Below are 14,931 nucleotides of genomic sequence, written 5' to 3'. Positions count from 1 at the left end.
ATAATGAAGACACTGTAATATATACAGTAACATTATCTTCATTCATTCTTTTAATCAGAAACCCTATACCAGTCTGTGGCACCTCCTGGTAGGCAAACAGAAGGAATGGAAAGGTGAATATCCCACTTTCTCCTCATGGGCTCCTCCAGGCCACCTATAATGTCTTTCAGCGTCTTGCTAAACTGCTCAACAAGCCAATTGGTTTGTGGGTGAAAGGCTGTGGAGAACTTATAAGTAACCCCACATGCATCCCACATGGCCCTCATATGTGCTGATATGAAGATGGATCCCCTGTTAGAAAGGACTTCTTTAAGGAATCCCACACAAGAGCATATCCTTATCAGGGCCATCGCCACCACAGGGGTTTTGATGCTCCTTAAGGGTACTGTCTCTGGGTACCAGGTGGCATGGTCTACCACAACCAAAAAAGGTATACACAAGCCAAAAATGTTGGCTTTGCCAATGTTTGTTTTAAACAGGAATTCAGTGGCTTTGTCAATGCTTGCTTTTAACAGGACTTCAGAGAAGGATACGCAGAGTGCTTATAAATCGAGTGGCTGAAGGCAGGATAGTAAGACATATTTATCACACTGGTCGCGTGTTTACAGCTCCAGTTAAGTCATTAACTCTCAGAAGAGTGCTTCGAACAATCACTGCCAGGCACTTTGAGTTCCAAGTTTGATGGTAAGCCTTGATGAAAGCGAGCTCTAATAGTTCCCATTAGGGGGTGTTTTGGGCGGTTGCAGAAGGAACTTGCTGGCATTGGCCATAGGGATTAGCAGGGCCATGGGCAGTCAATGGGTGGGAAAATAACCAACAGTACCAACAATACCATGCCATTTCTCCCTATCTGTACACCAATGCAATATTTTTGGCTTATAGGTATCGCTTGAGACACCTAATAGTCCAAACTAAAAATGGTGTAATGTCGACTTGCATATGGTTTTTGATGGCCATGTTTTAAATTATCGGAGTGGAATACTGTATCAGGCACTGTGTCGGTGGTGTAGCCCAAATATATATTTCTCTACTGTGCATCTTCGCTTTCTTTTTTGCACACAATTTTATGATAGATCTGTACATAATTTGCCACATCCACATGTGCACCACACGTGAGTGACCCATAATCTCAAGTATTTGATTACATAGTGTGGCCCCCTTCAGAACGCACTGAAAATCTTAAGGCTTTTTATACAATTTCTTAAAGAAAATGAGCTATAAAATGGACCAATTTATTAAATTTCTTTAAAACCACGTCATGGTTAAAAACGCTCCCAAATCCTCTTGTTGCGTTCAGGGATCCATACTCTGCTTGCTCGCTCAGGGGATACAGGGATCTTATGTGACAACATTTTCTATTTGTCCAGTCGATATTGAAATGTATTGGGACTCTAAAGTAGTGTACATATATGTGTGAATATACTGCATGGGGTAAATGTCTGGTATTTATCCAATGCAATATTTTCCATATACCCCTTGCTGTAAATATCCCACATGATTCCCACCAGTAAATATGTTATATTTGAAAAAATTGTGGATATTAAAAATACACTTACTTTTTACCATTACCTCCAAGCCGGTATTGAAGCCCAAAATACCTTAAACTATCCATGCCATAGATTATTATATTTGCGTAAGCCATCCCTGACACCTCCCCCACCATTATATGTGATAAGGCAATTGCAAGTCGCAGGGGGCTTTCCTTATAAGGACAGGGAGCTCTGAGGTGACTTTCTATATCTGTCCGCATCACACAGTACTTTATTTCTACCACAATATGCAGAGCACTCCCCAATTCCCCCCCTTTAATACTTGACGTTGTTCGACCCTCAGCGGCAATCGACGTCCTTGACCAGTTATATAGAAGCAGAATCAAGTTGCCATCGGAATAGTCTGATACTGGATATTATCCAGTATCTAAAGATATTATCATCAATATTTATGATCCCCTTTATAAGATTTGTAATGATGTGGTAATCAAGGAAGTAGAAGCCCCTTATTCACAATCTAAGTGGAGTTACCCCCATTTTGGTTTGTGCAGACTTTGATTCCAGGATCCTGCATGCTGTACATCCTAGGGAGTGGGAATCGGATCATCTGTCCTCTCCCACTCAGGGTGGTACCCTTGCCCAGGCACGTAAGTGTGGACGTACCTCGGCTAGCTTATTTTATTTAATAGGATTTACCATGGTTAATGACGCCTAACCCTCCGACCCTCCACCTGAGTTCACTAAGACTGGGAATAACGGTTGCAGCAAATTAGATCACATCTTTGTTGCAATTCACCCGCTTTGATAACCGATATGTGTGTCTTTCATCGCCAGGAAAGTGATCGTTATTCCCTTGTTGCTTCTCTCAACTTGCATCGTTACCCTATAAGTTCGTTCAACCTGGGAGTTTGAGTGCCAACCCTTCACTCGAATTTCTTGGAGTGACAGCAGGTTAGGGGAAGTGTCACTTAGGACTCAGGCCCCTCTTTGTGATTTTATTAGAGCTAGTATGCCTGTGTATGATAATCTTATTTTGGCTCTGCCAAGTAAGCTATTATTGACTATGAAGCTTGCGTGGAGAATATTTTATCTAGATCCTTTGTAAAGATGGGAATATGCTCCCAATATGGTATTGGCCCTAAAACATTACAGCAGCAAATTTATGATAAACAAATTAAATATAAGAAAAGGGCCATGTGAAGAGAGCTGCATGACTTAGCTAATTCAGTATCTAACTCGACTGAATACTGAATACACTCTTCGGGCGAAAAACATAAAAATGTATTACCTTAAATGACTAAGGGCCTCATTACATGGTAGGCGGTAGGGGATTAACAGCACCGGTAAGGGCAACGGTGCCGGTAATCCCCTACCACCCTACTATGAGTTCCCTTTGCGGGTCCTCTCTTAATGCCTGGTTTTTCCAGGCGTTAGGGCAGGACCCGCAAAGGGACTTTAGAGCTAATAACGGTACCGCAATTTGCAGTACCGTTATTAGTGCCTTCCCCATTCCCATTGAGCCCTATCAGGGCTCAATGGGAATGGGGAAGGGCCCTGGTGAATGGGGAATTACCGGTCCCGCCAACCTTGGAATGGACCGGTAATTGCTCCATTCACCAGGGCAGAGTCGGTAAGGTTTTGGAGGCAGCCATGGCGCCATTAGCGCCATGGTTACCTCCTACCGTCTAATAAGGCCCTAAGAACGGACAAGTACCAGATTGAATGTACTCGCTGGAGGGACCTTGTACACTCGTCCATTACCAATAATCCCACTCCGTTCTTGAGGATTATAAATGGTAATAAAGCCTTGAATAGAGATATTAACGGGGTTCCGGAACAAGTGTGGGTCAATCATGTACAACAGTCTCTTGGGGGGGACGAGGTGATGTCGCTTATGGCAGCCAGGATAACTACTGGTTGGCTTTTTTCAAAAAGCCCTAATGACATCCGTAGTTTAATCATGGCCAGTAAGTCCTCTAGGGCTCCTGCCTATAACAGGATTTGCAGCTCGCTGGTCAAGTTGGACCCAGAACATTGTGCCTTATGCTGGTTTTTTCATTGGATCCGCGTGCCTCAATCCATTCCTTCCTCATGGTGGGACAGTATAATTGTTCCTGTACTAAAAAAAGGAAGTCACACCAATCCACGTAATTACCGTTTATTGGTTATACGCCCCCGCTAAAGACTTCACTCGAGTATTATTGAATGAGCTTGGGGAATGGTCAGAATCACACAATCTCATCCCATTTAATCAAATTGGGTTACGGAAAGGCCTGAGCACTACAGTCAACGCTCTAGCCCGGGTTACCATCATTCAGCAGGCATGGATAGTGCATAGGATGCTGGTATATGCAGCATTTATTGACTTTAATGCTGCATTTGATCAGGGACGTCATTTGGGGGTCGCCAGAGGTCGCAAGTGCGACCTCTGTGGTCACAGTTTGCGACTTCTGCCCACCTCCTGCGACCGCTGGACTGGAGCATGGGTTTGGCAAGTATTTTCTTAAGAAAGAGTTTGTTGTTTTCAACAGGAGACAGACCCCTGTTGAAAACAGCAAACTATTAGTTAAAAAAAGCACAAAGTGTAAACTCGGTGGTGGGCGCCCGCCACTTTGTCTGCAGAGACGTTCTCAAGCTTGTGTTGGTTCATTTCAGGATTTAAGAAATCACAAGCTCCATGCCTGCGTGGGTGGCGCGCGAGCACAGGCGCCAATGTGTCTCCTTGAGCGAGTCAACCCTTGTAAGGGTTGCCTAGCAACCATTGGCTTAACCGAGAGCAATGCACGATTGTTGCTTTTTAGAAGAGCCCAGCCCCAGGGCCTGGCGCTGGCTGACACGAATAAAAGAAATGACTGAGCTCGGGCCCGTGGCTCACCCATGGAGGGAAATTAATCTTAATTTGATGCCAAGCCTTGGTGTGTCTCTGCGCAGAGGCTGGGCACCACCAGATGACACAGACACCTGCTCGCCCCTTCCACCTGCTCAAAGGGCAGTTGCTAGCCCCAAAGGGCGGAAGGATCAATGATGTCTGCGGCCGTGAGTATGTTCCCGGGGGTCTGTGCGACGGTGCATGAGGGCTCATTGATAGGTAACGTGCAGAGCCGTGGTATGCAGTCAGAAAGGCTGCTGTAAATATTGTCAAGCGAGGAGAAAGAATAACTGTGCGGCAAAACCTCAACTGTTATTTAAATTGTTGTTGCCTCGTTAATGCCGGCATTCATTTAATCTAGTGACGGTGATGATTGTCTCAAGGGTAGGATTGGGGAATGCAAGGGGGTAACAGTCTCCATGCACCAATGTCATAGACGGGAGGGCTAAGTGCTGGCTTGATGTCCCCGTTTCGTTTCATCTATGTACATGCTCGGGGCTGGCGGCCGTGCTGCATGGGCTGTTTTACTGCGTTGTGGTTTGAATAGGGATTACACATAGTATTACTTGTTTGTTTGTATTGGTCCGCTATCCTCAAACAACATGATGCCGTATCAGATGGATTTGCACTGTTTAACGAAGGTAATTGTCAAGTTGTCCGCTACCTTCTAAGCTGCTCTTTGTTCTGAGGCAATGCTTTTCTTTGACCCATTAGGGGCCAATTTCTTTATTCAGCACCAGGTACATGCTCCACTGCTTCCCCACAACCCCCTTGAATTTCTCATGCTGCATGCAAGTTTCGTGTCCAGTTTACATTTGTAAAGAGTGTCCCCAGATGACATTTGACAGAAGGTGCATTTGTCCATTGAAGATGAGAGCTTTTACACCAGTACCCTGTTGCTCTACAGTGGTCATTACTGCAAAGAAGCTTCTATCTTTAACCTTTGTGTGAGCATTCATCCAGTAAGTATTAGATCAATGTCGTGCTATTAAACTTGTCCACTAAAAAAATGATCTGCTGGGTTGAAAGGTGGCTGACTCTGCAAATAACTTTAGAACCACAGGCAGCCCCTTATATTGTCAAACGCGTCTGGGATATTCGCCTGCAGTTTTGTCCTATGCAAGGGCTAGATTTGGAATGTTTTAAATATGTTAGCTCAAGCCTCTAGTTTAGCTTTTGTAGTTGTCTCTGCATTGCACTCTATTATTTAGATATCAGTGCATTTCTGAATCGCCAAGAGAAGTTTTTTATTTGTTGTGGTGACTTTATAGTCAGTTTGGACATGTGACATATCATAGTACAGTAATATTGTAATCATACTTTTCTTAGTGTACTGAGGAACAATACTATGTGATGCCACTTCCTGTTTTGTGAAGGGGTGAAAGGTTGTGTATCATCACTTCGTGTGGTGTCGCTTGGGGGCGTGGTCAAATGACATCACTTCCTGTGATGTCATCAGAGGTCAAGGGTCATGTGATGTCACTTCCGCGACCCCTGGCATTTTGGTGAAATGACGTCCCTGCATTTGATACCGTGGACAGAGGTGGACTTTGGCAAAAGCTCCTCAAATGAAACATTCCGCCTGATTTACCAAAAAGGACAATCTCTATTCACAGGGTGAAGATTCCCCGGGACCAACATGATAGGCTGTCCAGCTGGATACCTACTCGGAAATTACTAAAACAAGGATGTAGCCTTCCACCAATGTTGTTTAATCTTTACATATCCGATCTGGGTGAGGCTATTGTTAATTCATCTTTGATAGCCCTGAAATTAGTTGACCCCCCCCCCCCACAATAGATGGGCTATGCCTACGATATAGTCCTGTTAGATCTAACCCCTGGTGATTTGCAGTCTTCCTTGAGCTGTCTGAAAGTGTACTCTGACCTAAATTCTTTGGTAGTGAACATCATTAAAACCAAGGTTATGGTTTTTACGGTTCCATGTTATTAGCTCGCCAGGCTTTTTTTCATGGAGTTTTTTGCTGAAACTTTTCAGCTGAAAAAACTCATCAATTTTTCAAAACTATATATTTTTGGGGTCCCCCCAAACCCCCTTCCTGTTATATAGTCCCTTTTCCTCACACACACCCTACCACTTATATCCCCTTAGCAACCCAACCCCCATTTTTGTTGTTGAGTTTTTCGGCCGAAAATTCTCGGCAAAAAACTCAGCGAAAAAAAGCCTGGAGATGTAATAATGTCTTACCGGTTTTTGCACCACCATACAAAAAGGTGAAAAGGGCGAGTTCGCATATGGATGGGGAGGCAATCGAAGTTGTCTCCGAATATAAATACTTAGGCCTTAAATTGGACACCAAACTACAGGGTACTAGGCATCGAGATCAAGTAAATTTAAAAACGTCTCAGATAGCCACTTTCTGCTCCTCTAAGCAGATCTGCCTCTCAGACAGCTCTGCCAGAGAGGGACCCCCCTGGGAACAAACTGACTCATGGGACCTAAGAGAAACCTGGGACCTAAGAGGACCCTGTCACCAGTGAGAGGCTGCATTCCCAACACTGCTGGGGCTGTTGTGGGAACTGCTTTTTTCATTGCTGTCCTCTGCTACTTCTACGCCTGCCAGAGTACTGAGCTTGGAGCACCAGATTGCTGCTGGCCCCCTTGGGCTCCTTCTACTCCTGGCTTCCTCAAAAGCGCTCTTCAACAGTTTGTCTTACTTAACCTTACTGCCATGAGGGAGTTCCCTTTCTTGACACAGCTTGCGCAGTTTGCCTGCTTTCAAGCTTGCTATGGTGCTCGTGTCCAGTTCCATGGTAGCAAAAATGCCTGTCAGTGTTTCTAACATCAACTGCACACACTTTTATTTTGCAAGACTAAGCTGTCGGCACAGTCTGCCTCAAATCACACTGCTTCCACCTGTGTACAAAATTACTTCTGCTCCACAGAACCCTGTGGGGGACTAGTGCCTGTAAGTGCCGGTAAGATAGCTCAGCGGGTTGAGCTCTTGTTGCTGCGATCTGAACGTGATATGCAGGTCGCAGGTTCGAATCCCAGCAAGGCCAACTCAGCCTTTCATCCTTCAGAGGTCGATAAATTAGTACCAATTTTGGTTAGGTGATATTGTGTGTAAATATGTGCTCTGTAAATCGCTTTGGATAAAGGCGCTATATAAATAACACATCATTACCTACTAAGCCCCCACGCGCATACAAAATAACAGTCATCTCAATCATAAAGCTAAAACAGGCTCAGCTCAGAGATATACCCCCCTAGGTATTTGTGGTAAAATGGGCCATAGAAAGGCTATACTCCCAGAAGGGGAAGGGCGGGGCTGATTGTGAGCCAGTACCAACCAAAAATGGAATAGTATATCAGTTCAAAATTATTATAAGAATGTCAAACCAATGTTCTATCAATATATATATTTTAATTACACAAATCAATTGTACACTCAACTTAAAAAAAAAACACTATAAAACCCACACCTGTAAAAGGAAGGCAGAGAAATGCTAAGTGTAATGATGCAGAAATGTGGACATCTAGCTCGAAATTCAACAAGGGTTCTAAAATAATATGTTCCTGATCAAAAAAGGTGCAAAAGGGACTTAAACAGTCCCTAGGTCCCCAAAAGATGGACATGAGAGACAGGGTCACTTCGGAGTATCTGATCTCAATATTAGGTGGTTTGGTGGTGTCAAATCAGGCTTCAAACGGTTGTGAAGTTGGGTAGTATTGGATTCAAAGGTGTCCAGTCATGTTTGTCTTAGGTGGTGGGTTGGCATTGAGTCGGGTCAAGTGGTTGTGCCATGTGGTTCGTTGCGGCGTCGAGCGATGCAGGTAGAATGGAGAACCAGGAGCGGTTTGATGATCAAGCATGGGTAGACATTATGAGTACAGCTGGTTCGGCTCAACGAGTGATGCAATGGTGCAGTGGTTCAAGGCTAGCTTCAATGACAAAGTTCTTGCCATTTGGTGTTTGGTTTGATGCAGCAGTTCAAGTACTCTACACAGTGCGCTGCTGCTCGAACAGGGCATGCGACAGGTTCTGCTGGGTTGATGCAGAGTTGAGCCAGTTTGATGATGCAAGTACAGTGGTTCGAAGATCAAGTGGGTGCCAGAGGCTGAACTTTCAGATCCTTCAGGTTTGAATGTGGCGAATCATACTCGAAATATGGCTGAATTTCATCAATAAGGTGGAAGCAGTGACCATGGGAGATCTGCCCTTTAGGATGCTGTGAGCCCGATTGCAGGGAGCTCTAGGACAAGGCTCGACCTTTCAGTCTCGGTTCTTCCAGCCTAGGGTGCATCGAAGACAGCACTGACATAACATAAACCACTCTCACATCAAGGTGCTGACCACTGGAGTCCCTTTAAAGTCAGCAGGCATGGAACGTACAGAGAGTAGTTACAGAGGACAGAAAGGTGGACTGAGAGAGGGGTTCCACCATCTTGGTTTCTATTAGGGCTCTCTACCCATTTCCTGCATTTCAGAAGCAAAGGGTACTTGTTGCAGCAACCTGGATTGGACCTCTTAGAGCAGGCTTGCTTTGGACCAATCCCCTGTAACATGTTGCCTTTGTTAGCGGAGGAAATCCCCCTTCTTTGATTTATCTCTGGACTTTCACTAAGAACACAAAGAGCTCATCTGTATCTCTGCTGGGGATATAGTCTTTTCCAACATCATGTGCCAGGGAGATGAATTCAGAAGGCATCGAAGGCAGAGGAGAGCTCAGTCCCCTAACCATCCACAGGGAATAGTAGGGGTGAACGAATGTGAACCAAGGCCTTTCTGCTGGCTGCACTGAAACCAGGCTCCTTTTCACTGGTGGTGAAGAATCTCTTGTAGGTGCCAGCCAAACTCCCAGGGGTAGAAGTGCAGAGCAGAAGAGCTAACCTTGTCCTAGAGCCCCTTTGAGCCACCACATGACCTAAGGTGCTCTTTTGGCACTTTAAGCAAAGTGGACTGACTTGTCTAAACCCGATCATCGGTTTGACATCTGGAGAACAATTGGCTCAAGCTTCAACTCAGCAGCTGGAAGAAATCAAACTGGTCATTTTGAATGCTGAAACCCAGCCGAGCCATTGTTTTGCAGCCAAATAAACTGCTTCCTGACCAGATTGGAAACCATCATCTTGCCGCCTCGAACCCTGACTCTACCCAGCACCAGTGGGATTGCATTGACTCGAATGTCTCAATGCCAGCTACTTGAAGCCCAGCTCGATGCTGTACCCAAGCCCAAAATAAGTGAGGAGGCCCTGTCCCCAGATCCACATTTTGGGACTACGGTAACTTTTAAGCTGCCCTTCTCTAGCTTGTTCTTCCAAGATATATCCTCAAATAGTGACGTTGTTTCCAACCTATTGCTTGCATAACCCTGCTCATCTCTCCAAGATGTCCTTTCACAAAAATCTGCCTTCTCTGTGTTGTCTTTTATAGTGGTGGGATTGTCTAGTATTTTGTGATTAGTTTACATTTTATTGTTTGATTAAAAGTCTATATTGTTATAGAATCTTCAGCCAATATTCTTTTATTTTGGAACCATTAAACTTAAGTTGTTTGGGTTGCTACAGTTATCCGCTCACATCCCTCCTGAAGAAATATCCTGCCCTTGACTGTGCTACCAAGAGAGAAGAAGGAGATACACCTTTCAGGCTGTGCCTGTTCCACCACATGTGAGTGGGATCACTGCTGGTTTAATGGTAGTGTGGGGCAGAGTAGGCAGTTTAGCCACTACTCATCCCTGTACTCATGCAGAGCAGTAGTCCTTTAATCGCAGCATCTCACCGATCTTCCAGGCAGTTTCAGTTTTAGGCTTTGTGAATCAAGTATGAAGTAGCAGGAGCAAATTGGATATGCACCGGGCATCCCCGGATATGCCTAGGGCATCTCCTGATATGCGCAGGGCAGCTCCAGATATGCTCATGTACACATCTTTGTATATTGGGCCCTATGAAATCAACACTGTGATGCATTCTGTCTCATTCATATCACAGACTTTATAAAACCCATCCACCATACACGACATATTGTTTATCTTTGTTATAGAACAATCACCATATCTTTACAAACGGATCAACATTTTTAAATCAGTTCCCTGATCATTTTTGCATATGGCTTGGAATCTTTGACTCCCCAAATGTTTGAATAGAGGAGGGACAAATGTCCCAGGATTTGGTTTTCACTTCTACATTAATTGCTGGCTAGGAGATGTAGTGTTGGGCCATTTCAATTGAATGTCATGGACCATAGTAAAATCAATCAAACAAAACTCAGGGGTGGCGTTGGTGCCCCTCATAACATGGAGTGATTTGGAAAATCTAGTTTTTGGCTCCCATCAGCCCCATAGTTCAAACAACCTGGAGAATCAGTGGCTGCAGACATGTACTCACCCACATATCCAGATCACCTTGCAGGTCAGAGAGCTGCTCTTGCAATCTTTCATTTACTCTAAAAAGATAAACAATGGCAATGTATTGAATTTGATTGCACAATAGTTACATTTAGGTCTCGCGGTATGTTCAAATGTTTGGTATGGTTCTTCATCAACTCAGAATTCAACCAGAAGCGCTTTACTAGTTAGGTTCAATGGAAACAATGCAACATACTTAATTTGTATCTGTGTCAGGTTGTAATTTATGACTGGTTTGGTGATTCATAAAGATTTAATGCTTGGCATATCATGTAACTCTATGGCCGGTGACTATTCTTCCGATCGAGTGCGCAAATAAGTTCCATAATGCATAACCTACATATAGCTTTTAAAAGTTTGCTGAGTTTCTAAACATTTTTAAAACAATACCTCTGGGACCACCACATACAATTAGGACTACAGGTGTAAGCAAAACCAAACTTTGGTATAAGTTTGTACTACACAGTTTTGTGGTAGCGAGCTGAGCAGCCAGGCTTATCTCAAGAGGGAATGTGAGCAGTACAAGGATGTTAAACAGAGGTCTTATAGTCACAGTGGTTCAAGTACACAATTTACCCTCAAGGTTTCTTGGTAAAACACTTATTAATTTATTACACAGTCATTTAGAAAACATTCACTAGAAGGGGCAACTTAATATTACACAAAAATATACTTCAATACCAAACTAATACGAGTAAATTCGGCTCCCCTGAAATAGGAGCGACATGGCATTTCAGTTACTTTGAATGGGAGTAAAAAGGCACAAGTTAATAGAATAGATCACAAATACTTTTTTAGGCAGTGCAAATAGTTTCAGTTCACTAGAGGACTCGATTCAGTTCAATAGGCCTAGGCCAAAGTCAATGGGCTAGTGTCTTGTAAAGGAAAGAGCAGTTCTTGTAGTAAATGGTAAAAGTAGTTTGTATGAAAAAGAATCATATGTTGGGTCACAAGCTGATTAGGCCTGCAAGTTGGGAAAGTTTCACAAACTATCGCCGCAAGGGGTAAGTTCTCTCAATCGGGTTGGCGAAAATACCTTAATATGAAGAAAAGATGCAGCTGAAGACGTTGGTTCCTGGTAGTTCCTGCAGATCTCACTGTTCCTGAGCCTCAGTCGTGGGGACAAGAAGGAGGACGTCGGGGGACTGCACAGGAACGGGTCAAACAAGCTGGCAAAATGAAAGATCTTTGGTTGGAGTAGCTTTCGTCAAGCACACAAGCTGGTGTGCTTCCCCTGGTTAATCCTAACAAGCTCTGAGAATGGTATCCAGGTGGCTTACGAGTTGATTGGTCCCACCAACTCAAAGGAAGAAGTCGTCCTTGAAGGTGCTTCTCTGTCGAGGTGAACTTAGCGATTCGGTCCTGCAGCAGGGCTTCACTGGGCAAACCAACGGTCCAGGAGTTGCAGCAGCCGTCCTCTTCCAGCTCGTCTTTGGTTCTTTCGTTCCATTGGTCGTTTCTGCTTTCCAGTCCAAGAGACTTGCCTTTTAAACAGTTTTCTCACTTTCATTCCAGCCTAGCTGCCACTCACCCTGCAGGGTGGCTGTCCTTGCTGGACAGTCAGCCAGCCAATCATGCCAGAGTACATTTGGGTCTCCTAGGAGACTGAGCCCAAGGAGTTTCGGACACCTCCCTCACTTCCTGCCCACCCCAGACACTCAGACACCAGAGGCGGTCTTCAGTCCTGAAGCCCGCCAAAAGCATGGAAACAAAGGGACCAAACCTAGTTTGGCGCGCAGAGACAAACTCTAGAAGGACCTTTCCAAAAAGAAATGGTGAAAAAAGAAGACTGGGACCCGTTTAAAGAAAGGGGCTTAAGGCGCCATCTTGAAAAACATGGCTCCCGTGATTTTTAGCGACCAGTGTTCGCGGTCGGGAAAATCATGGTAGTTTGTTGTAAAACCACTGCCACCAGCCATGTCAATAGGAAAGGGTAGCATTTGACTGCTACATGAGTTTCTAGACACAGGGGATACTAGGTAACCCCTCCAGCACTCTATAGGCAGATAGTGTGTGCTGGGTCTAGGAATTTAAAAAGACTAGTTCACACCATGCTCTCAACACTTACTCAACATAATTATATTTGATGTGGTCCAGTAATTCCTACAAAAAAACCTTGTTTATCTAGTACTCTTAAGTCGTGCATTGAATCTTTTTTAGTCTCTATTGGCTTGTGATTGACAGGAACAGCTGCTCAGCCACTTCGTGCTCTCTACAAGCCTTAGCATCAGCGACGCAACATTGCATGAGCTCTGTGATCCATTCTTAGCGCAAGCCACATTCCTTTTTGGCAGAGAGCCTGCTCTTTACCGTACTCTGAGAAAACTAAATACAATGTAACATTTTTAAAAATTAATTCAACTAATAGGATGGAAATATAACATGCAAATAACTATCTTTATTTAGTGACACTCCTCCCCCCTGGACTCTTGTAGTGCTTAGAAAACAGTTAACAGAAATTTTGCCTAATTCTAAAGGGCTTGGAAAGTTTGGAAATGAAGGAAAGCACTAGGCTCCTTCCCAACATTCCCCCCTTTTGTTACTTCTACAGTAACAAACTCATCCTCACCGACATATCTACAATCCCAGAAATATTAGTTTGAGTTTCACTGTTTATTGTATGGCAAGGTGTTTTAGGTCCCCTAAGTGATACCATCATCTTTGCACTATTAGGGACTATAGGAACACATCATCGGATACCCCATTGGCACGTCCAAGAAGAACATGATCACAGGAACCAGTATTTTTACTGCTGCCCCAGCCATGACAGGACCCAATCAAAGGCAAGCGATAGCCAATCTGTGTTCTGAACTCCACTTTCTTTCTTTATTTGAACACCTAGATTGTGTACCGCATTGATGACGTGGGATAGTGACCCATTCTCAGCATCCTCCGAGCATAGAAAAGTGCAGCAGCTGCTTGTACCGCAGGAGCCAAAAAAGATTAAAAAGAAAGTCTCTGCTGAGCTAAAAAGTCAATACTTGTCAGGTATTCCTCTGAGCAGTGCGGAACAGTCTTTTGACAGTTTGAGCTTTTCTTTCTTCCCCGCCGTTAAAATCGTCCTTTTTGTGGCAGCATACCAAATTCTTGTGTGATCTGCAAGCTTCTTTCTGTTTCTTTAGGTGCTAGAGTGGCTGTTGGCACCTCGACAGCGACAGGCATTTCTTCTCCCTTCAGGTGTTCATCCAGGATTACTAGTAGAGTGCAGGGTTGCCAGTGAACACTTGCCCCTCCAAGATGGTAGGAGTTGCAAGTAGGCTTGTCGGCCACAAACCCAGTAGTAATCCATCACTGCTGCTGTACCTTTTGTCATACCAGGGATCACAAGAGTGTGGTTGCACTGTGTGTTTGCGCCACCAGAACTGTTCCTTCATTGCTAAAACAAAGTTCAACCTTTTTGGCCCTATCTATTCGCACTGACTTCTTCATTGTTGCAATCCGTGTCAGCCTTGTGATGTATTGGTACCATACTGCGCACACATATTCTCTATTTGGGATATTGCTTCTCCGATGTACTCGATCAGCCCATCTGCCAGGCACATCACTGTGGTGCCCTGTCATTTGTCATTGTTATTTGAGTAACCTCCCAAGAACAAATATGGTACTTATAGCCACTGGCGGTATTTCATGTTGCCATTGCTGGGTCTAGATCAATCCTTCTCAACTGCACTCTATGTGCCTGGAATGTGCCCTTTATCCCTTATAGTGCAAGATGTACCAAGCATTGTGCCTCTGTAATTGGGACTGGGTGTGAAACTAAAAATCTTAGGAGCCCCTGATGCGTGCGGGCTAAGTGCACACATGTAACAGCTTTCGTTGATTTCCTTCCTGCAATGCGCATATCAGAGTACTAGCTATTCAATGTTTCTACATTCTGGCCATCAGAAATAGTGTCAAAACCCAACACCTTATGTAAATCATACGTCATTCATACTTCCCGTTTAATTTGTCTAAGAAAACTTGTAAGGGTGGCTGGCAAAACGTGAGACATTTTGTATTTCCTTTTTTATAGACATATTAGCATTTTTTTCCCCAACTGTCCACCTCCCAGACCCCCTTTATATGGTCACCCCATATAACAAACATCCCTTCATCCATTCCAACAACTACAACCAGTGTCATACAAAACAACATATTACTACTACATTTCTAGACTAAATAACATCTTATTTATCATTATCCCTACATAACAGAGAGGTCG

General features: G+C 44.2%; 1 protein-coding gene across 1 annotated transcript in view; it reads right to left on the bottom strand.

Moving 5' to 3' along the window:
* Nucleotides 1–14,931, bottom strand: part of LOC138528587 (uncharacterized) — a 1,521,057-nt gene that overhangs the window by 1,059,521 nt on the left and 446,605 nt on the right. The window contains exon 8 of the mRNA XM_069640364.1: nt 10,711–10,768. Within this exon, the coding sequence (XP_069496465.1) occupies nt 10,711–10,768 (58 nt within the window). The remainder of the gene's footprint in view (nt 1–10,710; nt 10,769–14,931) is intronic.

This window comes from Ambystoma mexicanum, chromosome 7q (assembly GCF_040938575.1).
Source record: "Ambystoma mexicanum isolate Mex_15411 chromosome 7q, UKY_AmexF1_1, whole genome shotgun sequence".
Lineage (NCBI taxonomy): Eukaryota > Metazoa > Chordata > Amphibia > Caudata > Ambystomatidae > Ambystoma > Ambystoma mexicanum.
This window is presented reverse-complemented; position numbering and strand designations above follow the sequence as displayed.